Here is a 23,552-nt window from a genome sequence, read left to right as displayed (position 1 = left end):
GTGTGATGAGTATTTAAATAATAACTGGCTCATGAGGATGAAAAACATTTTTATTGCATGCACCGTTGACGCCGTTGGTCATTCCACGGTTTTTCCCCCTATGTCATACAGACCAATTCAAAACAGTGCGTACAAAAAAAGGAGGGGGGGGAATTAATACTTGTAATATCTGTAGAACAAATAAATACATGAAAAATAAATAATTGTACATGTCTAGAATTTTAAAACACACATATATACACAATAAATTAAATCACCTGTGCAATGTTAGTGATAAAAATAAGGAAGCATGTTTTTTTTTTTATTTCCATGTGCACCGAGGGCTTTAAAATCCTAAAATATACAACTAAAAAGTGGAGAATGTCACGTAAAAATTCCATTTACACACTTCTCAGTGTGTTCTACTACCTTAGAGCAAGAGTGAGCGTTCACTGACCCAGTTAGAGAATAAACACCACCTTCTTTGCGCTACGCATTATATATACAGTAATGAGCAAATGGCTTCAAATCTGTGTTCCCTCATTCTCTACTTTATGTTCCAAAGGTGCTGCAGTATTTCTACAGGGACAGTCTTCCCAAAAACACACAATATGTCGTTATTTTTCCCTCTTTAACATGGGAGTATAAGCTGTGCCACAGTGACGTAGCTGTGAGTCACCGTCATTATCTTTGAAAAAATTCAACCAAATCCCCCTGAAACTGTCTGATCCTCTTACACAAATGAAAAGTGTTTTAACCTGAACTTTAGAGACCAAGAGAACATCTGCTCCTAATTACACTGATTGTCCAAAGCTAAACTTCATGGAGATTCTTATACCAAATGAGCAGTTAGCATTCATTAAAATGGGCTTTTTTATATGTAGTATTTGGCACTAATGTACACCAAGTAATACAGTAGAGACTGCATATTGTTCTCTAATTTCCTGCACTACGTCTGAACTTTGTGAAGCCTGACCTAATACACGACACTTCAATCTATATAAAACATAATAAGAGAACTCTGCGTTGTAAAAGATAGATGATGACAAACATAGATGAACATGTTAAACATTTAACTACAGGTTTGTAAGCCATTGTTATTGTTTCTATCGTCATGATTCACTGCTCTGATTCAGAAGTGACTGCATGTCTGACAAACATCATATGAAACTGAGAAAAACAAAAGTGTGTGCGCACAGTATAGAACTGAAATACTCTTTGGTTAAATCCTACTGATGATGCCAAACACTCTGATGTTACATCACGGTATGTCACATATTGAAAGGTCTGAAAAGGCAAGTGAGTAGACTTTTCTCTCATATTTGAACATATATGCCAAAAATAATAATCTCCATGTTCATCGGTTGTAGCTTTTTTTTTGGATGTGAGGGACTTTGCCTGCAAACAATCTCTTCTTTTTTACACCACAGGGGGGAGCTGTTGGGTCGCTTATAGATTTGCATTTCACCTGCTCAACTGTGCCACCTGCAGGGACAGGAAAGAAACAGCAGGAGCTCCAGTCACATCTTGCCAACAGGCAGCAACAGCCTGACCTAATTCTAACCTAAAGATGTGTCTTCATGGTCCCGAGAGAGATTCCTGATTGAGTGGCTCCCTCCTGTGGTCGATCAGGATCATGCAGCGTTCCTGTGACTCGTGTCCTGAGAGATTGAGGAGACAGTGGCACATTGTTCTTGTGGAAATGTGACAGCGTGAGAGGCTGGGTGGTGCAGTCAGAGCTGCCCTCTAGATACCCCGGGGCTCCAGCCTGTGCGACAGGTCAAACAGAGTCTGCTGACTGTCGATGATATGAAGGTAATCGATGTAGGATCTCACTTCGGGGCTGCTCTTCTGGATGATGCCATTTCCTGATGGTAAGAAAAAAAATGTTCAGATGACAGCATCAAGTGATTAATCATTATGAGATGAGAAAACATCTCAGCTGTATTATGAACTTTATTCTCTAAACCCATTTGTCAAGAGAATCTGAGCCGGTAGTATCAGCCAAAATTAGTAATGGACCATTAAATTAATCCCAGATTATATTTTGTAAATTGAAAACTAATATCAGTAAATTATCTGTAAAAATAATATCAAGTTCTGTGATTTTAGCTCATTGAGTGCCATTATTCTATCAAAACTGATTGAAACTGAGAGATGAATCAATAGTGAAAAGAATCTTGAGTCCAAAGGACATAATATGACTAGGGATGGGAACAGGTATCAGTCAGATACTGGTCAAAACGACTGGATCAGATATCAGACAGATAATAAAGTAAAATCTGATACAATAAAAAAAAGAAAAAATCCTATACATCTTGTGCTTCTCTATGCACCGACTGTAAAACATGTACATACAAATCAGCAAAATCATTTTAGCTGAGTCATGTTTGGGCCGTTTATGTCTTCTCTTTTGGGAGAACAGTATTTGTTACACAGATGGAGAATTCTCTTTGAAATGACTCAGCACAAATGTGTTGTTAACAGCTTCATAGTTAAATATAAATGGTCTAAAATGACTGTATCGGACTGACATCGGTATCAGACATGAAAAAGCGGGACAAAGGCAAATGTCACACACTGTAATGAGCTGTGGGTGATGTGGATACTGACCCATGTGGTCTGTCTGACACTGCCGGATGAGACGCACTGTGTCTGCAATCATGTGCTGGAAGGAAAGACATTGCCGTCATTTGTTTTATTCTTACTTTTTTTTTTACTGTACACTTTGATTCCGTGCAGTAAAAGATGTTCACAAACTCACCAGTTTCTCAAAGTTGACCAGGTTATCGTGAAACGTCTTGTTGCCTTCGTGAATGAATGTAATATCTGAAAAACAGATGCATTTGTTTTCAATGTGTAACGTCCAGTTAGTCGGTGTTTCCTAATCTCTTGCACGGTGATCGTGATAAAATAATGAGCACACCTTTCAGTAGCAGAGGAAGAAATGGGATCTTTGGCGCCTTCATCTTCTTGAAGGAGTCCCTGTAGGCCTTGTGGTTCAGCGAGGGATCCTGTTGAGACATTTTCAAAAGGAATGAGTCTAATCCTCTGGAGGAGTGTGTGTGCGTGCCTGTGCATGCGTGCTGTGCTCGAGCTGAATTATGACAGCATCAGGGACTAACGATCATCTGATACGCCAGATGTTTTGCCTGATGTCTCGAGGTAAAAAAACACACCTTATATACACTAAAACACGTGTGTGTTTATTCCTCTGTTACAGAAGATCATGTCTGAGTTTTCACTTCTTTTGACGACAACGCATACATTGTTCTGTATATAGTATACACTGAGCACTTACTGTAACAGTCTCCAGCTCTGAAAACAGCTTTTTGAATTTCCCGGGAATTTTCTGCAGAGGTAAAAATCAGAATCAGATGCAATATTCTTCAGATTTAAAGGTCCAGTGTGTAAGAGTACGTTAACAAGTCCGTAGTCCGACTAAGACAGGCAATCGGACAACTTGCAGAGTCCGAATATACATGCAGGGGAGAAAACTGATTGGCCGTGTACGTCTGACTCCTCCTCCCTGGGTGGCGCTGTAACTCTCTATAAGCTAGTGCGTATGAATCAGTTTCCTGTTGACCTGTACGTCACAGATAAACAAACAGCAAACGGCGAGATGGATTGTGCTGTGGTTCTGTACGCTTCGTACCTGCAAACACCTACATGTTAATCGTGATGCAAATTAGATGAAGCATGGCTCTTGTGCGAACAGAGACACCGCTGCATGATTTCCGGCAACAGTACTGCAGTTTATTATGTCGTCTCCTTCTACTTCCATCAAAGACCGGACAGGAAGTTTTGGTGCATACGCAGAAAGTCTGACTGTAGTCCGACTAAGCGTATACATGCAGGAGTAATCGGACTATGAATCGCATTATACAGGTATGTTAGTCTGACTAAGACCAGCTCGATTTTAATCGGACTAACTTGTTTGCATGACTGAGTGACATCTAATGGTGAGACTACAGATTGTAACTTTCCTAATTGCATAAGGGAGCTGAGATGAACCCTTTAAATGCCATGTTTTAATCATGATGCCACCATGTTTTTAGATGAAAACCTGAATTATTTTTAGTATACTACATGCAAAGTAGGTTTTTTGTGTGTGGAATTATTACAGCCTATTATGTCAGTGAGAGGGAGGAAGGAACTGTGCCATCTAGTGATATTAGTGTGTTTTTTCTCCATATGGCCAAACAAAATTACGCCATCTGTTGGAGAGTAATAAAAATGATCAATTCCAAGGCAAAAGCCCAGATGCATGTATAATAAAATACACATATTATGCTTTAATGTAAGTGAGATCAATGTAAGTGAGATGCACACTTGTGTATTTTAGCCTTCCTGTAGGGTCTGAGCTGGAAACAACAAGATCAAACAAAAAACAAACACAACTGTCCCTAAGAGTTATGAATTTACACTTATAGAAACATACACGTGGGTAGTGTGTTCAGTTTCTGCCAATAAACCCTCCTACATGTTACACACTGGACTTTAGAGATTATACAAATGAAAAAATGTTCCTGTCTGGAAGGAAAACAAAAGTACATTCTTACCTCCCAGGTCTGACTGAGGCGACTCACTGCTGCAGCATTCAGACCCATTATAATGGCAAAGAAACAGCTGAGGTTCCTCTGTGCTTTACAGCTAAAAAGACAGATGCAGCACAATGCAGTTACTTTCAGCCACTGATCCACTGATTTTACGATTTTTTTATGATTTACAGATTTTGTCACTAGAGTGGGCAAAGCTCAACCTTTTGGTCCAGCAGTGTGAGCAGCCAGTGTGTATATGATTACTGATGAAAGTGTGCAGCGACGTGGGCAGAACTACTCACTGGGCAGCGATCTTGATGAACTTCTTGATGAGTTGAACTCTCTTGCAGAGCGTTGGACACAGCAGCACCTCGGTCATCACCCACAGCTGGACCTCGTTGCAGCGCTGCAGCAGCAGCTCCAAGGCGGCAGTGTGGTTGCTGCTCGCATGGCGACTGAAGGTGAAGTAGACCAGTTCTTGCTGGGAATGAGCAACACAGTCATGATGAACAGAGCAGATCACACGGTTTTAACAGTTTAGGTCACGGGCCTCAAACTCTAATGACCTGGAAGCCACTGAACACCTAATCTTGTCAAGAGGGACTGGTTAAGTCTTTTTGTGGGGAAAAAGCAGTGTAGTTAAAATTATATGACGATATTCCAGTATTTTACAGAATTTAAAAATACATTTCAAAATATTTTGAATTTAAATGATGTAATTTGCAATAAAAAAATGTTTTATACTGTATATACATATATATTTTTATATATACTGTATATTAGGAGAATTATATAAAGTGCTTTCTCTTAAAGATTCATGAGAATCATCACTAATCATATTAATTTTACTAAGTGCTCATATTATCACACCTAAATGTGAAAACATGCATGTTATCAGGACAATCAGACAATATCTTATTTACCAGTTTAGTGAATAATAATAATCAACTTGTAAAGTTAAAACTGTAGTCAGTAGAGTTCTACAGTAAGGGAGAAAATCTCCTTTTATAATTATAATAGATGAAATGTGGTTAAAGGGCTGGATTTGTCTCACAGGACACCGTTTGTAAAGTCTATTTTAAGCCTGAGCTCCACTTTGCTATTTTTAGATGTGTACTGCAGGTGCTTTACCACCTGCGTGGACGCACCTTTTTTTACAGCTGTAAATGTAACATGGGATGAAAATGAATTTTTCACAGGACACACCTCATGTATTGTGTCAAAGATGTTCCAGTCAAAGTTGGTGAGGGCGACAGCCATGTCCCACGTGTTTAAACCAAACATGCGGGCCGTTCTCTGCTGCAGCTCCGAGTTGTCCGTGAACGGATACTGAAATAGCAGAAATAAACAAGACATGTGTCACACAACATTTGGAGCTAACAGTGTATCATTTTATTTTATTTATTTTTTTTTTCATTGCAGTGAAATTCCTACCAGGACTTCTCCTGGATCCTTCCTGCATATGTGCAACCTCCCCACCTGCTGGGAAGACTCAGAGAAAACTCTGTCATGAGGCTGCAGGAGGAGCCTCTCTGCAGGGGACAAACCATATCACAAATGTGTCAGGCAGCATGTGAGCAGGTCCCAATCAGACTCTCTGTGGCAGGCACCACCATGAGGTAACCAGTCAGCTTTATTACTGATAACAGAAACACACTTTATATTACTGATGTCAGAAAATGCTGCTGCCCTTAAACTGCACCCCGTTTATATTGAGGTCAACTTAAGTCTTTTATTCATCTGTAGTCTCAAAATACAACTCAATGAAGAACATAGAAATCAACTGAAACTTATGTAACATTAACATATAGTTTGTGATCATGTTGTGATTCAGCATGGAATCGTGGGAATTATTCAGCAGCAGAATTTGCAGCACATGGCAAAGAGCAGTCGTGATCCATTAGTGACGAATACACACAATAAAATGTACAAATGAGTAGTACTGAATATTAACTTCCTCACTCTGATGTTTTATGGGGGTTTGTGCCATAAGTTACAGTGTGAGCATTCTGTACTTGCAGTTTCCTGTTCTGGTGCTCATTAAATTTGTCAAAGTTCTCTGAAACCTGCACGGTCATTTCACAATAGCTGAGACAGCTGAAACCTTGAATATACAGTAAATGCAGATTTCTATGAATTTAAAGAGTGTTGGAAACATTTTGGCTCAGTAAAATACTCAAAAGTATATCACGTTAGTCTTATATATTATACACTTATATATTAGATTTTTTTAGATGACTCATGCATTAAAGGACATCAATTAAAGATGTCTGACTATTTGCTACTCTGCTCTATCGTGACTCCAAATGATCCTAAATGTAAAAGCGATGTAGGCACAAGGCTGCACTCTCTGTGGGGAAATTCAGATTCTCTGAAAGGCAACCTGCACAAACATTAATTCAGCGTTAGTTTAACCCGTGTCAGTATGTTGACTGTTGTTTTTGGTTTGATTACTTTTGATGCTGGCAAGTAAAGCCTTCATAATGTCACACCATTTCTACATAGAAAACTCTGATTTTTGAGGTTGTGACTTCAGAAGAAACGGAGCACTATATTTGGACTTAAATGGGTACCATCTATTAACAAACTGTAAACATCTGCACTGGATTAATATACAGTATACACTATTAAATGTCTTTTATTGTTGTTTTTTTAACTCCTCTGTCTCTTTTTTTGACTATTCTTGTAACATGAAATCTTCGAAGGAAATATTTATGAAAGAAAAGAATGTACTGGGTTAGCATAATGAATCTACAGCAAACAGTCTAAAAACACCACATTAAACATCTTTAAATGTGCTTCACATTGCAGTGGCTATGTATCTGGTTGGCTCTAGAACGGTAAATACCTCCAGGATAAGTCACGGCCACAAGTATGAGTTCCTCCTCAGGGACATCCATCCTTTCTGCCACTGTGTGGAGAAGATCCTGGGCCAGTACACCGACGTGGGCCTTCATACTCAGGTATGAGTCCATGGTGATGTATAAATGACACAACACTGGAACACAGACAAGAAGCTAAACTTAATCTAAAGTTTGCTTTTGTTTCTACTTTCTCTGGATAGATTCCCATTGTTCTAATGTTCAGACTAAATAAATAGTAAACTAATAATAGACTAAGTAAATGAACGAGCTTTGGAAACAATATGTGGTGGGAGGAATGTGTGACGAGCACCTCGTTTTTACGTCGTACCTTCCTTGCTCTCCCTCTTTGTGACTCTCGACTGAAGCCCATTCTCCTTCAAGCTCACTTGGTGGGAAAGTGCTTTGCTCTAAAAGACAAAAGGGGAAATGCGTTCATGGAACTTTGTGGTCGGACAACAGAACAATGTGTCTTGCTCAGGAAGTGCCGTGTGGAATATTTTGTTCAAATGAAATGACTTCACGCACCTTTCTCTGAGGGGAATATTCCTCCGCCATGCTGGAAAAAGAAGAAACGCGTCAGTCAAGTGCAGAAATGACACGTTTTCCATACTTAGTAACGTTATTATTGGTGTTCACGTATAACCGCAATACTGCTTTTGCCCTCCTTTGTGGCTCTTCCTGAGCTTTCTTCCATTTTTGGGGGGTTGGTGGGGGTGGTGGCTTGTTCCATCCCCTAGACCAGGGGTAGGGAACCTATGGCTCGGGAGCCAGGTGTGGCTCTTTTGATGATTGCATCTGGCTCGCAGATTTCGGCTTTTCAGATAAAACATAAAATATTATCACTTGTTTTAATCCATCCATCGATTTTGGAAGTGGAGGAAACGCAAGTGAATGACATAAATGCAGCACCGTTCTATTCCCTGGCTTTGGATGAGTCAACAGACGTAAGTCATTTGTCGCAGTTCAGTGTGATCGCAAGATATGCTGCTGGTGACACACTGCGCGAAGAGTATTATAACAACATTATTTAAAAGAATAAATTCAGAGGTTTATTATACTCACATTTAGTTAAATTCAGTCTTAAAATATATTATATGGCTCTCACTGAAATAAATTTGCAAATATTTTGCTTTCATGGCTCTCTGAGTCAAAAAGGTTCCCGACCCCTGCCCTAGACCAAGGGTCTAATTAATTTGTCACTTTGGTCTTTTCTTCCAAAACTTGCTGTGGCTTTCATTGATCAACAGCTACAATATGTTTAGTATTAACACAATTTCACTAATTACGCAGTCTCTGAAGTCCATAGTCGATTGTAGAGCGTCCAATGTGAGCCCCTCATTTAATCTCCATATTCTTTTCAGTTTTTTTTCCCCACTAGCTTGATGGATAAGCACGTGTCTTTCATCATCCCACAGCTTTGACGGGGCTCTGCATCTCAAAAGGCATGTTGGCACAAAGCCTGCCCTAGAGGGAAACCTTCTCACTGGCCAGCAGCAGGCCTGCACTAATGAAATGCCTGACTCCCACTGTCATGTCAAAACAGAGCTCCACATCAAACTCACAGTCTCAGTCAAAAAAACAACAACAACAACAACAAAAAAAAAAAAAACCCAGAGTCACTGTGATGTCACTGAGCTTGGCAAATTATAGTGACACATGACAGGACCACAGTGTGGTTTCTATGCTTTCAGGAGCGTTTTGACTCAAACCCGGAGCCAGATGGACGCATCAGTGGCAGCAAACGTCTAAAAGGGCTCCTCCCTCTATGAAAGATGACACCTTTTAGCTTCTCACTCGGTCGCAGATTGCCACAAAGCAGCCAACCTTGTCCTCCCATGGGATGAGCCTGATTGTGAAAAGCTCATAAATAGTCGAGTATGTCAGTTAGCGCCACCCCACACTAAGTCCACTACTCTGAAGGAGTGGCTGTTGGATATAAACATGAATAAGGCAGAGTCAGACAATGGCAGCGGAGCCAGGTTGAATTATCTGTGCCACTTTCTAATGGGTGACAGGTTGGCGGTTTCCCTGGGGAGGTGATCTGAGTGGAAGCTGCACTTAAAGAAAGGCGGGAGTTGGACTCAGGTGTGGCAACATGTCAGCCCTTACCCTGTATGTGATTCCTTTTGTTTTTCAAATGAAACAAAGAAAATATAGCAAAGCATGTATTATTTCTTATTAGTTAAGAGACTCATTTGATGGATATTACATATAGTAGGACTATAGGGCAAGGCAGTAATCCAACAACATACGCCTGGATGTAATTTTCTTCGACAACAACCTAACAAAGGTTCATTAAATATTGATGTAATGTTCATTCTTTACACCAACACACTTTGCAATTTCTTCATATTTGCATAATGTATCTCGGTTTAACAATGGCTTTTTTTGTTTTCTGCTCCAACTCACTTTCTAATTATCTGCCATTAATTTGTGATAATAATCCATATCAACAACATTAATGTGAAAACATAACAGCGTGATAAAACCCTCCCTGCGTAAGATCAACTTAAATAAATATCTATTTATTCTGTGTAGACAGCGAAGGAGGCGTGCACACAGGGATTGTATAGGTGTAAAGTCACTGAGATCATTTCCATTAAACGTAACAAGACTGGGTCACTAAAAGCTGATCTTGCAGCCACTCGTAACTGAATAATTACAGTTGAAATGTGGCCACGTTACGCCTGATACACGTTCTGTTTTTTTTTTTTATTGTTTTTTAAAGTCAATAACAGAGTAAAAATCTACACAGATCAATATAATTCATGCGTGTACATATGATGACTTTATTAACCGGGGGCAAAAATGACATGTCTGTCACACTGTCCATATAGCTGTGTGATGTTTGTGACCATTAATAGCCCAAAGCCTTGCATTTATGTCCAGTAAATAAGTGGTGGAGTGCTTGTTCTGTCTTGCAAAATTCCTATATTTCTTCAACTTTTAAGATTCGAGATGACCTTCAGATTTTGGCAGATAGCGCTCCAGAACACTGCGATTAGTCTTCAATCTTTGAATGGATTCATTGACGAGAAGCTAAATAAAGGCACGGAGCAGAGAAGGAGCTCTTTCTTTGCGTTCAGAGACCAGCTGGTTTCTCAGATTATTTTTTTTTGTTTTTTTGTTTTCCAGGCCTCCATCAGTCATAGATCTTACTGGCTTACATCATCTTCTTTTTAACCATTTAATAGATACTGTACGTGGATGTGTTGAGTTACAACGTGGTCACTTACTGTCTCCGATGCAGATGGTAGAGTTTCTGCAGCTCCCTCACATCTGTCTCCAGGGCTGGGTGCTCGTAAAGGTCATCCAACACGTAACGGCACAGAGTCTGAAAGGAAACGTTTTCATTTCACCTCTCACGCCCAGCATCCACCCATTTCCTTGTACATTGTGTGTTCCTATACCTTCATGAACAGCTTGACGTTCTCGTCTTCTCTCAGGAAGTCTTTGCAGAGACACATCCACTGTGACACCAGGTGCAGGACTTTTTGTTTCCTCTCCAGCGCCTCCTTCCTGTCCTCTTTCCCTCTGTAGTTCTTAGTACAATAGGTGCCAGTCAGTTAAGGCTTCAGCACAAGTGGAAGATGAAGAGAAGTCGAATCAAATGCATGTGTAAAGTGAGAGCCAGTGTGTGTGATGCTGATTTACAGCAGTGAATGGGTTATTATTACAATATATGCAATTAATGTTCCCTTAAAACCCCACATGCTCAAGGATATTGTCCCAGCAGAGCTTGACATAAATCACTGGTCGACATGAACACCGGGTAGGTCAGCAGAAAGTCATCCACAAGTGTGTCTGTAAAGAAGAACGCATCATTGATGAATGAAAACACTATAAGAAAAGAAACAACTTAAAGTAAGTTTAACTTCTCTATACCATGTGACATTATACCAGGACGTCAGCGACCTTCATGACTCAATGATTAATGTGCGCTAAGCTGCACATAATGCCTCAACTTTTAACTATTAAGCAGCTCACACACTCTGCCTCAGTTAGTCCCGTACTCCATCTTCATAAGAGCTGAAGGTGAGCCCATTCTTTGCTGTCAAACATCAGTTCACATGCACGGAGCTGAGTCATTTCAGACGCCAGCGTGACGTGAGAGACCTTTTGACGGATAATGAAACCAGCGAGGATTCTTTAGTTCCATTTTCCTCCGGCTTCATACGAGCCTTCACTCGCTTTATCGCCAATCTCGCGCGTTCATTGTGGCAAGCTGTATCAGTGGAGATAAGGCAGCAGTCTTACTGACTCTCTTTCTGACCCCCGATGAAGTCATTTTCATTGCGAATATCTTACTAAAAAGGAAAGTACATATAGAAAAACAGAATTTGCTTGGCTCAGTGTTTATTTGCTCCCGCTGTACACTGTGTCTCCCAGGCTACACATGGAAATGAAAATGTGATTTTGCACGTTAACCTTTTAACCCCGAGTGTATCACAGGCACTATCGGAGAAATTCCAGCGTTTTCTGAAAGCTGAGAAGTTGCACGTCAAAGCCAACATGTGTTTATTACGGTAATGTCACTCGCGCTGTTGCAGGAAGCCAGCGAATCAGCGTCTTTGTTGTCAGAGAGGAGAGAGGAGGAAAAATGTGCAGAATTTCTCATATTTGGCCTTGAGACAAATGTTAGTTTAAAGTAAGTAAAGTAAGTTTTGTACTGTTCTAATATCAAATTTAACACGCTACAGTTAGCTAAAATAAAAATTAAAATAAATTGTTAATACACTGTTTTAACATTAAAAGTGTAAATAACTGCCAGATCTTGATAGTTATTCTGGAAAAAAATGGGCAAAAGCCCTTTTATGGTTGAAATAAGTCTAAAAGTCCAGACAGACATTTTGAGGCTTAGGGTTAAGTTGATTTTGAAATGCTCTGGGAAGGCAACTAGACTCGCTGCAGTCTACATCATCGCAACACTCACCATGTCTATTTAAAACATAAAATTCCCTTTCTCCCCGAAGCAATTATATAAAGGAAATTACAAACCAACTGATAAACTTTCTTTTAGGAGTTGACATTATAGCTGCTAAAGTAAATTTCAAAAAGGAAAAAAGACAAAAAGAAATGGGACAGTAATTCTTAGACATGTATACGGCCAAAAAAAAAGCCAGATCAAATCCCGTTAGGCCCAGCCTCCTCTCAAAAGTGCCGTAAGTGTGCCACACACACCAGAATTGTAAATTCTCCCTTTTAATTTCACACTGACTTCCCAGGGCCTTTGTGTGCGTTCTGGTCCAAACGATTCCCTGACTTCATTATGTAAATCCGGCAGCAGAGCAGCTGTGGGCGCATCACTCACTGTGTTTATGAGAGGGTCACCCGCTCGTACACATGTACAGTGAGCTATCATGTAGAATAAAGCAACGCACCTGAAACGCAGAGACACAAAACAGCACACAGAGGATCGTCCACCCACTCTGGCAAACAAACAGCAGAGTCCCTTCACTCCTACATGAACACACATTCACCACTGATCACTCACGCTGCTGAATGTTTTAACTCTGTGGCAGCAGAATAAATATTTCATTGAACAACCCTCAGTCATATTCTCAAGTAGTTCTTGATCACACAGACAAAACAAAAGTTGATGTCCTGCAGAGTAAAGATTTAGCCTGACTGGCGGATATTCACAAACATGGTTTATTGATGAATTGCCCTATATTTGATAGAATAAACTATATATATATATATATGAATAATTTGTGTCTCACACACATCCCATCATATTTGGGGCCAGGCTTGGTGAGAGAAGTAAATATACAACGCCCAGTTGCCTGTTTTTCCCCAGATTCCGCCTATGTTAGGCGTCCAATTTAAAAGAAATTGAGTTTAATTTTTAGCGGAAATGCAGAATGGATTCATTGATCCAGCTTCTCAATCCACTGTGAAATCAATCATCCTGTCAACCAAACTCCCCGTCCGTTTAGCATTCCAATAAGTACTTGTAAAATCAATTATTGTGTAAATGCATCACTCATTGGGTCAGTAACCACCTATTGGTGTAAATGCCTTTTTTTCTCCAGTGGTTGTATATGTTACGTTACATTTGCTCACTTAATATCATGCGATTTTCGCCAACAAATAAGCAGCAGAACATCTCCTCACACGGAGCACCAGTAACAGAGCTGGAACATCATCTCATTAACAACACACATGTTCCATTACTTGTCTCCCAGAGCTGGCGGCGCGAAGTGTGAATCTGTGCTGCTTAAGAATCAATAGCTGCACTCACACGCGATGGGCACAGGGAAGAAGGCAACGCTTGTGAATACTAGTCACAATGGCAGCCCACAGAGCGACGACTCAGCACACACACACACACACACACACACACACACACAACTGCTGCTGTTGATTGTCCCTGAAAATGTGCCTGTGGTGCTTTCACAAAAGTGCAATTTCTTGCAGGAAGACAGAAAGCTACTCTGCATTCTCAATGTTGTGTCGTAGGTAAAGAAAGAAAGACAGAAGCCTAGAAGTCTAGAATGCAACTCATACACAACATATCAACAATTTGCAGCAATCATCAGTCACGTTCCTGCACAGTCTTTATGACCTGCCCTTCGTACTTCATACAAATGACTCTCCTTTTGAAGGATCTCATGCTATCACGTCTCTGCAGAGCTGAAACCTCCAGTGACGAGAGCAGATACAGCTTTAGTGCTCACACAGAGACGGCCGAGGCCACTATTAAACCTCACTGGCTGCAGATCAATTGCTGCTTAGGACTCAGTTCATTCTCCTCATCAGGTCTCTGGCTCTTTGACCCTGGCTCAGCACCATGCCCCCATCTAGTCCCAAGCACACCCCCTGTGGAGGATTCGCTTCAATACACTCAATGCAAAAGTGAGCCAGTGGTGAATGATTCGTCAACCACACAAAGCCCACAGGACATGAGGTAAAAGGTAAATTAGGGAATGGTTTGTAGCACTAAAATAAGGCTTTTACTTATATAATGTAAGTACATGATTTTACAACAGCTGACAGATCGGCGAAAATATTTAAATCAATATACTATTTCGATCAATTCCCTTCATTTCCTCATTACAGTGAGTAACGACCTCTAATATGAGGTTAGCCTGTCTTTATCCCACTGAGAGATCTCCTTTCTCCCATTTCTCCCCTTGACATATTTTGCCCTGTCTTCCTATTAATTTGCATGTCTGAATGTGCAGCTGCTCTCAGTCATCACCCCTGATCGAGTCGTGGTTCCAGCTTAAGCGAACGGTCTCCTCTGCCTTGGCAACAGTGGCACATTATCATGAACCTGCTGGGATAAGGGGTGGTGTGTGGGGGGGGGGGGATGTTTTGATTTGTCATTGCTGTGAGGCTAGACTTAAAGTCCCATCATCCATTACTACCTCACTCAATTCATTTCAGCAGCGTTTTTAGGGCTTTTAAATGAACAGGCTCAAAGTTAGTGGCATTCTGGGAGCGATAGCTTATGATTAACCCAGTTATAGTGTCTGAAGCGGTGGTGGTGGTGGTGGTGGTGGGTGATTGTGCTGTCTCAGCTCCATGGTGAGAAAGAGGAGCAGGGAGGGTCTCTCCCGTTCTCTATTACGTCACAAAAAGTTGATCTTACCAGGGTACGCAAAGTTGTTTTGACCATCTAACCAATGAATACACGAAGACAACATATTATTCATGGGATGATTAAGTTCTAGCATATCAATACTGACCTGACTCTTTGCCCTGTGTTGTCCCTTGGTCGTCGTCCAGTGCCAGGCCATAGAGCAAGTGCTCCAGGACCTTCTCTGGGGTTCCTGATACCACCATGTACCTGTCAGACACAACAGAGTCAGAGTCCTCCTCAATAGAAGACAGCGAGCGACTGCTGCTCCACTCCTCCTCTCCCTCTGTCCCCTCATCGTCTATGTAGCGAAAGTAGGGGACGTCAAAGGTGGGCATTGTCACCGGCTCTGCCCGGCTGGTGGTGTCACTGCCGCCGCACTCCTCGGAGCCCTCCTCATCGTCCTCGTCCTCCTCCTGCTCCACCAAGGCAGCGTGCAGCAGCCTGCCCTCCCCCTGCCACAGGCTCAGAGGCTGTGGCCGAGATCCCATCCTCGCAGAGTCCCCGTGCCCTCACACGTTGCCGTGGTTACTGGTGCATGCTCTCTTTACTCAGCCATCCACCAGCAGCTGATACAGCCCAGAGTCCAGTGCTGTCTGACGCTGAGGCACGCTGAGATTTCCCGGTATGGTCACGACTGAGCGAGCTCTGAATGGCTCTGCCTCACAGCCCCATGCTGCTTACCAACATGTATTTAATGTAGTCGTGTGTGTGTGTGTGTGTGTGTGTGTAGAGAGAGAGTTGTGATGTAAGAGTGAGTGTGCGTGTGATCCTGAGAGAGACAGGGAGAAAGAATGATGAGAGGTAAAGTGCTGAGGGAGAGAAACCGATAGTGAGAGAGGAAGGAGGGAGGGAGAGGGGAATCTAGGAAGGAGGGAAGTGGGGAGGCTTACCTCCTGTTCCTCGCCTCCTCCCTGCCTCCTCCCCTCGCTGATGCAGAGAGGGCTGGCTGCTCTGATGACACTCTCTGGAGAACAAGCACAACGTGGCCCCTCTCCCTCAGATAGACGCGGACTGCCTCGCCACTCTGGGGCTGGGGAGAGAAGGTGGGGGGGGGGAGTGAATGTGTTATCACCAAGGAGATTTCCCTCTATTTTCTGTTCCCTCACACAAATCATCTCTGATTTTCATCATAATGCTCTGTCAAACCCCAGCACTGTGAGAGAGGATTTCCATGTTTCATTATTCAGCTCTTATCAGTGGAGCCCATTCAGGGATTAACATTATAGACTCTGCATATTTTAAGTAGTAAATCTTATGGAGAGCCTATTAAATTATGGGTGGTGTCTATAGGGCTGTTTTCAAACAGGTTCCACTCTGCATGCAATGGTTTAGTGGAGGTATAGAGTTTATAATGGTGGTAACGTGGTTTGACTGACAGTGTGTCCTGTGAATTATAAATCAACTCATCTTGTATTCTCTCTCTCTCTCTTTTTCTTCTACAGTCATGCAGCCACACAATGTCGCCTAATCTCACTGTTATCAATCTAATCCCGCACTACTTTGACACTCATGTCAGTTTCAATGACAGAGTGTTGTTAAATCAGTATCGGACTGATACTGATACCGATACTCAGTTTTGTATGGGCTCATTCCTAATTTTAATCAATTAAATGCCTAAATATGATTAGGCATTGGACAATCTAAATTGTCTGTAGGTGTGAGTGTGAGAGTGGATGGTTGTTGTCTCTATGTGGCCCTGTGATGGACCGGTGACCTGTCCAGGATGTACCCCGCCTTTTGCACCATATGTCAGCAGGGATTGGCACCAGCGACCCCGGCGACCCTCATGTGGAGAATAAAGCGGTAGATGATGAGTGAGTAAATGCTTAAATCTACACTTAGCCACAGAGGGCACATAATCACACTGCTCTCCTGCCTTAAAGTCGGAATAAATAGAGAGGGTTTTTTTTTCCTAAAAAAAAAATCAATGCCAAAAAGAGTCTATAGTCTGACAATCAGTACACAAGTTGTATCCATTTATATGAATATATTAAGATTGCATTTGTTCCAGCATTTAAAAAGACACTAAGCCCACTTCTGCCACAGAAGGCTGGAAGGTAATGTCTTTCTTTCTTAGCTTAAGGTGCACAAGTGGTTTAATTAACACATTGTATGAATTAGTGACATCCAATGACAGCAAATCCTAAATCAAAGCAAACAGGAAACCTCCACTTCTCCTGCTTCAAAACTAAGAAAAAGCTCATTCGGATTTGTCCGTTGGAGCCGCTGTAGAAATGCTGTGCCGCAACATATGACGGCCTCTATCAAGCAAGGCCCTAACCTACAGCACATGTAAAAAGCTTATTTTAAGGCTAATGATCGGGAAAATGGTTTGATGCAGCATCGGCTGCATGATAATGGAAGAAATATTGGACTTAATGAGGAGTTCACTGTATGGGGCACGCAAACGCACACTGCATTAGTCCCATCCCTTCGCCCCCCCCCTTTTCCTTAGCCTTCAATCAATGCAATGCATGCAATTATCCAGACAGTCAGACAGACTGGAAATGGTTGCAGTTTTGTGCCCTAATTGCCTATTTTCAAAGACACATCCAGGACCTTTCAGTTAAGCATGACTTCCCAGCGCATTAATGCTTATCAATGATCAGTGAGCACAAGACAGACACACAAATACATGCATTTACACTACACAACAACAACATCTAATGCAAGGACAACAAAGGAACACAACTGTGTGTCCAGCACTTCACATTTCACCAGCAGACACGTCCACAAACAGGTTGTGTTCAAAGCCTCACACTCAAGGACCATTAATGGCAACGTTTGCTGGTGGTTGATTCAGTGCAGTGACTCATAACTCATAACAGCAAAGTTTAGATGTCTGTAGGTGCCACATGAATAATGTATGTGTTTCATAGTAGTTTCAGTTCATGATTGATTATGATTTGGATTAATATTAGTTTTAATGATTTGACTACATTTAAAAAGTGTTAGGTTAAGGTCCTAGTTATTATTTAATTGTGGTTACAATTTGTGGTTCTTAAAATAAGCGCCTGGAGCTTTAAGGGGTTCGGGGGTTGATTGCTGGATGGGAAGTTCAGTAAAGGTGTGGGATTTCACATTTTTTCTGACTGTGGATATATGTATGCTTTTTCCTTGTGTCATATTTGTTGAATAAATCTCAAACACAAGCTACTGCGGAGGACACACTTTAAATAGAATATTAATAGGTTAAAAAAGGGTTTATTAAAAAAGAAACCACCAAAAACACTGTAGTTGTACATGAACACCAGATTTTGCGTGTTAAATTTTAAATTTGAACAGTGTAAAACTTATTTAGAGCAACATTTGTGTGAGTTTTTGTCTCGTTTTTTCCAACTCTCTCCTCTCTGGTGAAAAAGACGCTGATTCCTCGGCTGCAACAGCGCGAGTGAAATTACCGTAAAAATCAAATGTTGGATTTGACGTGCAACTTCCCAGCTTTCAGAAATCTTTGAAATATTTTCCGATAGCACAAAACCACGCGCATATTTGCAGTTATGCAAAGAGCACTTGTGCAATACACTCTGTGTTAAAGGGTCAATGCATATACACACGGGCGTACATGCAAACTTGCTAACGTGTACTAAGGCTATTCTCAAACCTACAATACGACGTAAGGTTAGAGTCTTGATGAAAATCATAGAACTAGAAAACTCACTGACAGGAGATGTTGGTAGCATTGGCATCTCTGTCATTATCAAGAAATAACATACATCTTGTGCTCTTGGGTTCAATTTGTTTTAATTCTAATTAACAGTGTCTCCGTGTACCACGATGAGGTCAAATGGCAAACAAACCTTTCCAAACGATGAATTATTGATCCTGACCCGGTGGCTGCAATCCACTCCTCAGTGGGCTCTGTGGTCACAAGGGTGTCCCGACAATAAAGGCCTTAACAATGAATGCTTGTAATGTGACGGAACGCTGGGGTTACAGAGTTTCTATGTTAGCCTGGAGGTGACCTCCACTCTGAGGACTCACAGCTACCATGGGAGTCCTCCCAACATGGACACCGCAGCAGTAGAGTAAACACTACTTATCAGGCGTCTGTCTCGCTCAGGGTTCCAGATGCATTCCACTGGCTAGCAGGACGCGCTCTGTGTTCAATGTCTCGTTTCATGTACAGTACGTCTCTGCACTATTGCAAGTCTGGCACGCACGGTATGGGACACTTACAGGGACCTGGAAGACGTCAGAACTGACAGGCGGCAGATTGGGTCTCAGTTTCTCTCGAGGAACAATGCTAATCCTACAGAATGCAAAGAAGACGTTCAGACTGTACACCAGTGCTGTCTCCATAGACGCACTTCATTATCATTCTCTGCAGAAGAAATTTGGTGAAACTCCAGTTAAAGTTCTGATGACAGACTAAAAACAAGAGTTGATGCTAAAATTTCAGAAAATAAGGATGATCTCAAAGGTCTTGTTTTATTCACCAAGTCAAATTATTAAAAGATTTTTAATGACTTCTTTGTTATATGGAGCAAAGAAACTATTCACAGTAAAAACAAGCTGAAAAATCTGATAAAAAAATAATCATAATAATCAAGAGAGTTGCCAATTAATTTAGCAATTGATTATTAATCAATTCATCGTTGCAGCCCTAACGTTAAGTGAAGCTTTTGTACCCAACACATCATGTGGTGAGAAATGACAATACGTTCCACATGGACGTGCAGAGCAAAGTAAAAAATGTTACGTAACATACGAAATGCTTCAGAGTAAGGTTTCAAACAGATCATTTAAAGAAAACGGCATATCATTCTTAATCTCCCGACATGCAGATGTGCAACCTTCTGTACATTAAGCATCCCTGTTTTCCAACAGCGGGGATTTAACTGATTTCAAAGTGCTTTGATGCCTGGGTTTAGATATTTGCCTGAGTCACATGTAAAGCAGTATGTGCACTGTAGCATCTTTGGATTATTTCAAACCATTTCATCATCTAGATATACCGCTGGATAATCTCGCATCATTTTAATATTTCTAGATAATATCAAGTATTAAATTCGAGGGCAGCAAATCTGGCCATTAGGGTTACGTAAATGACACACAGGCACGTGTCGGTGGCACACGTCAAATGCAGAATATGAGAAACGTGGTAGAAATGATGGGACTAAAACAATAAAAGACTTGTTGTTGGATTACACAGCGCTAACATTTGATCACATACAGATTAGCAGTGTCTCAATGTCCACAAAAGGCAATTGAATATCAACATAGATAAGGAGATCTGGCCTTGTGTTTGGGAAAAGGTCAGTGACCTTATGCACTGGAATCCACCCTGAAAATGTGTCCACAATGTCCTGGCAGGGTGGTCTGGCTTCTTCAGTCAACGTTTCCTGCCATTGTTGGACGGGGCAGCACACAGATACAGCTGGCAGGAAGGGAGAAGCTGAGCCCACGGCGAGGTCAGCCAATTAGACGTCTCCTGTGCAGCTAACTGCCAGGTGATGTCATGTTTGTGTTTAAAAAAGTACGGGAACACGCAGTACTTGTCGTTACATGTTAAATGATGACAAATGGGGGAGGTGGCAACCCTCCGAGAACATCTCTGTATTATCCAATTACACTATTTCCATCCACAGTTCCATATAATTATTATAGCTCCTTTAACAGCATTCTATGTACAGAATGGTTGTTGTTGTTGTTGTCGTCTGGACAGAATCTAAATAACAACTGTCATCTTCAGAGAAAGCGGAGGCTCTATATAATGTGTGGTGGCCATAAAAACAAACTAACATCAGTTTGATTAATGGAACACTGCAGGGGGTGGAAGAAAGGATGTTCACAAAACAACAGCATAAAACACTGTTGCGTAGTATAGCCCAGGGTATAATAGACAATCTAATTGCCTTTGACTGAAAATTCAAGGAGAAACTATATGCTAATTGAGTAAGGTTCATAATGGCATGAATAGGACTAACCGATAAGCAGCTTGATTGATGTTTTTCCGCTTCCAAGGCCAGGAATAGCTGCTTAGGCAAATTAAATTCAGAGTACACACTCACTGGCCACTTTATTAGGTACACATGTTCAACCACAACATCTGATCAGCCAGTCACCTGGAGGCTACACGGCGTATGTTGGCACATGTGGTCACGACAGCTTGCTGAAGTTTAAACCAAACATCAGAATGAGGGAAGAAAGGAGATTTAAGTGACTTTCAATGTGGCATAGTTGTTGGAAAATGTTTTTTTTGATTCCAGAGATCAGAGGAGACTCATTTGAGATGACACTTTTACAAATATTGTTTGCAAAAACACAAAAATGTAAATGCATTTCAATCCTCGAACTGCAGCAGTGTGTTGTTGTTGTTGTTGTTGTTGTTGTTGTGTATCTCACCTCACATGTCCTCTCTGGGCCCTTGCTGTGGTTTTGAAGGAAGCGGTAGCCATCCTTGGCCAGTCTCTGGACCATCTCCAGTCTGGACAGGTCCTCCTTGTCGTGCAGGATGCACATGCTCCCCGGCTGCAGTGCGGGCGACACAGAGAACATGTGCTTCAGGCCACAGTCCCACGACATGACTGGCTGTCCAGCAGGCACGACAGCAGGATACAGGACCGTGAGCTCACACGACTTTTGTGAGACGTGGACGAGGAGGTGAGCAGCTCAAAAGTGTGAGTTTCTTTATGTGCTGTCCACGTGAGTTAAAGAGTTCTCTGCCTCTGCAGCCAAAGTAAATCTCAGCTGCTGTGTGCTCTGGTCCGCTCAGCAGCAGGAATCAGGACTCCAGGTATCTTTGGCTTTGCTGGGAACGAGTAACACAGTTCTCCGCTCTCCGTCCTCCTCTTTCCTCTCACTGTCAGGGAGTGGACGGCGTTATGAACACACTGGTGGCTCCAGGAAACATCTGGTGAGCTAAACAGTCCCAAAAAGGAAGTTTTACCCCTTTCACCTCCCGAAAGCAGGAGCGAGAAAAGAGAGAGGAGATTGAGGAATGGGTGGGATGATTAACACTGGAAGGTCAAACACTTGTTAGGGCGGAGATGCATTATGTGAGTGTAGGTTTAAGGTCAGTTGAGCACAAGCGTGAGAGCCAAATGAAACAGATGTATTCCATCGGAGTTAATACAATAGTTGTAGCATGATGATGTCATTTGTTCTGATGGGATAAATTATCCATATATTCATTACACAATTACAATATTAGGAGAGAGGGGCCATGTTAAATAGTTAAACTGACTAAATATAATGATAAAATGTGTGATGGGACAATACATGATATTAACACTTATTGGGGTTAAAAGCACTTACAATAACTTAATTGTGGTGAATTTCTATTATTGTGTTTTGTTAAATGTGTATGAAGAAAAACATCACTGTGCCTATGGGGAGCTGTATCTTTCCTCATTTATTACTTATTCATTCATTCAGTCATCGTCTATGATCTTATTAAATTATTTTTCACTAAAAAAAATATGTATCCTATCTGTGATGTCTCTGACCACCAAAAATGCATCTAATTATATGTATGTATATATATACTGTTACAAAAGGTCATCTTCAGATTGGAATAATTCCCTCTTAATTTGTTGTTTACTTATTTGCTGATTCATTCTTAGTTGAGTTAAATAGCTACACTTGTTTTATAAATTAGTTTTAACAATAGTACAAATAAATAACATTAATGATGGCTCCCAGTCATGAACGTCATTCAAAGCCTTGCTTGTCTTATGGTAACATGTCAAAACATTGTCTGGTATAATAAATGAAGGGTTGCCCCATAAGTCAGCACCGCAGAGGAGAGTGTTTTATTAAACTGCTCTATCTCCCTGACTCCTCAGACACGTCCTAACTGAATGAAGCTTGTCAGCTAGCGTCTTGTGCTAACAGAGGGACCAGTGTGAGTCAGCATGTATTGACCAGGCTATAAGAATGGACGTCCATTCCTCATATGAACACTTTATCTATGATCATTATCGTCTTCTTTCCTCCTCTGTCAGCAGTGTGACGCTTGACTGGCTCCCGGCAAAAGCTGTTCAGTTGTGCTGCTCCTCCAAACTGCTGATGGAGCAAAGTGCTGAATGAGAAAAGGTCCCCATGTCCTGGTGCTGTTTTCTCTTTTATGTATGAAAGGCGAATCCTGTCATTCAGTTATTTCAAAAGTAACTGATGCCCTCAGATATATACGATACAGTATGTGTTTAAAAGTAAATATTAGGCTAATAAAACTTCAATGACTATTTCTCCCTCTCTATAGGGTCTTGACCTTCCTTTTAGAACACAGAGCATTTAGGCTACTTTTTTCCATTACTATATTAAAATGTATATACAGAGGCTATAAGAACGTGTCTTATATAATTTTTTCCATCACAACCTATAGGCAATCAGTGAAATACGTAAGTTTTTTTTTTAATACACCTGAGCAAAAAAGTACTGTGTTTTTTTGTTTGATTTAGCTTTCTACCAAAAGTTTCAAAAGCTTGAAAAACAGTGGCAGATTGTTATGTCAGGGCACAAAATTCACACAAAAAAGTATGCATGTCACTGCAATAAATAAATCCTGGCCAGGAAAGACAAAGGAGCAATTTACCCAGGCATGGATCTGTGGGTTGATTAACCCTTAGTGCTACA

The 23,552-nt window shown here is 41.3% G+C and overlaps 1 protein-coding gene across 2 annotated transcripts; it reads right to left on the bottom strand.

The window, feature by feature from the left end:
* Nucleotides 1–32: 32 nt before the first annotated feature.
* LOC122760634 (rap guanine nucleotide exchange factor 5-like) lies at nt 33–21,832 on the bottom strand. Of its 2 annotated transcripts, none has more exons than XM_044015759.1 (18): nt 21,321–21,832; nt 15,863–16,002; nt 15,079–15,179; nt 11,110–11,188; nt 10,795–10,939; nt 10,621–10,718; nt 7,910–7,940; nt 7,713–7,791; nt 7,369–7,518; nt 5,955–6,052; nt 5,727–5,849; nt 4,823–5,001; nt 4,542–4,632; nt 3,281–3,331; nt 2,906–2,993; nt 2,744–2,808; nt 2,593–2,647; nt 33–1,847 (listed from the first exon to the last, which is right to left on the bottom strand). In XM_044015759.1, the coding sequence occupies exons 1-18, from the start codon at nt 21,498–21,500 to the stop codon at nt 1,726–1,728; spliced, it is 1,875 nt and encodes a 624-aa protein (XP_043871694.1). In that variant the 5' UTR covers nt 21,501–21,832; the 3' UTR covers nt 33–1,725. The 2 variants fall into 2 exon arrangements, with proteins under 2 accessions (XP_043871694.1, XP_043871696.1); XM_044015761.1 differs by having other exon boundaries at nt 15,079–15,208; nt 15,877–16,002.
* Nucleotides 21,833–23,552: the final 1,720 nt, after the last annotated feature.

Source organism: Solea senegalensis, unplaced genomic scaffold, assembly GCF_019176455.1.
Source record: "Solea senegalensis isolate Sse05_10M unplaced genomic scaffold, IFAPA_SoseM_1 scf7180000013840, whole genome shotgun sequence".
NCBI lineage: Eukaryota > Metazoa > Chordata > Actinopteri > Pleuronectiformes > Soleidae > Solea > Solea senegalensis.
This window is presented reverse-complemented; position numbering and strand designations above follow the sequence as displayed.

Bases quoted from the DNA above. Each gene is read 5' to 3' on its own strand.
- LOC122760634 (XM_044015761.1), bottom strand. From the start codon at position 21,500: ATGTCGTGGGACTGTGGCCTGAAGCACATGTTCTCTGTGTCGCCCGCA. The intron at 7,519-7,712 runs GTACGACGTAAA...TCTGTGTTCCAG, and splicing joins AAAGAGGGAGAGCAAGGAAG to TGTTGTGTCATTTATACATC. The intron at 3,332-4,541 runs GTAAGAATGTAC...TTACCTCTGCAG, and splicing joins GCCTCAGTCAGACCTGGGAG to AAAATTCCCGGGAAATTCAA.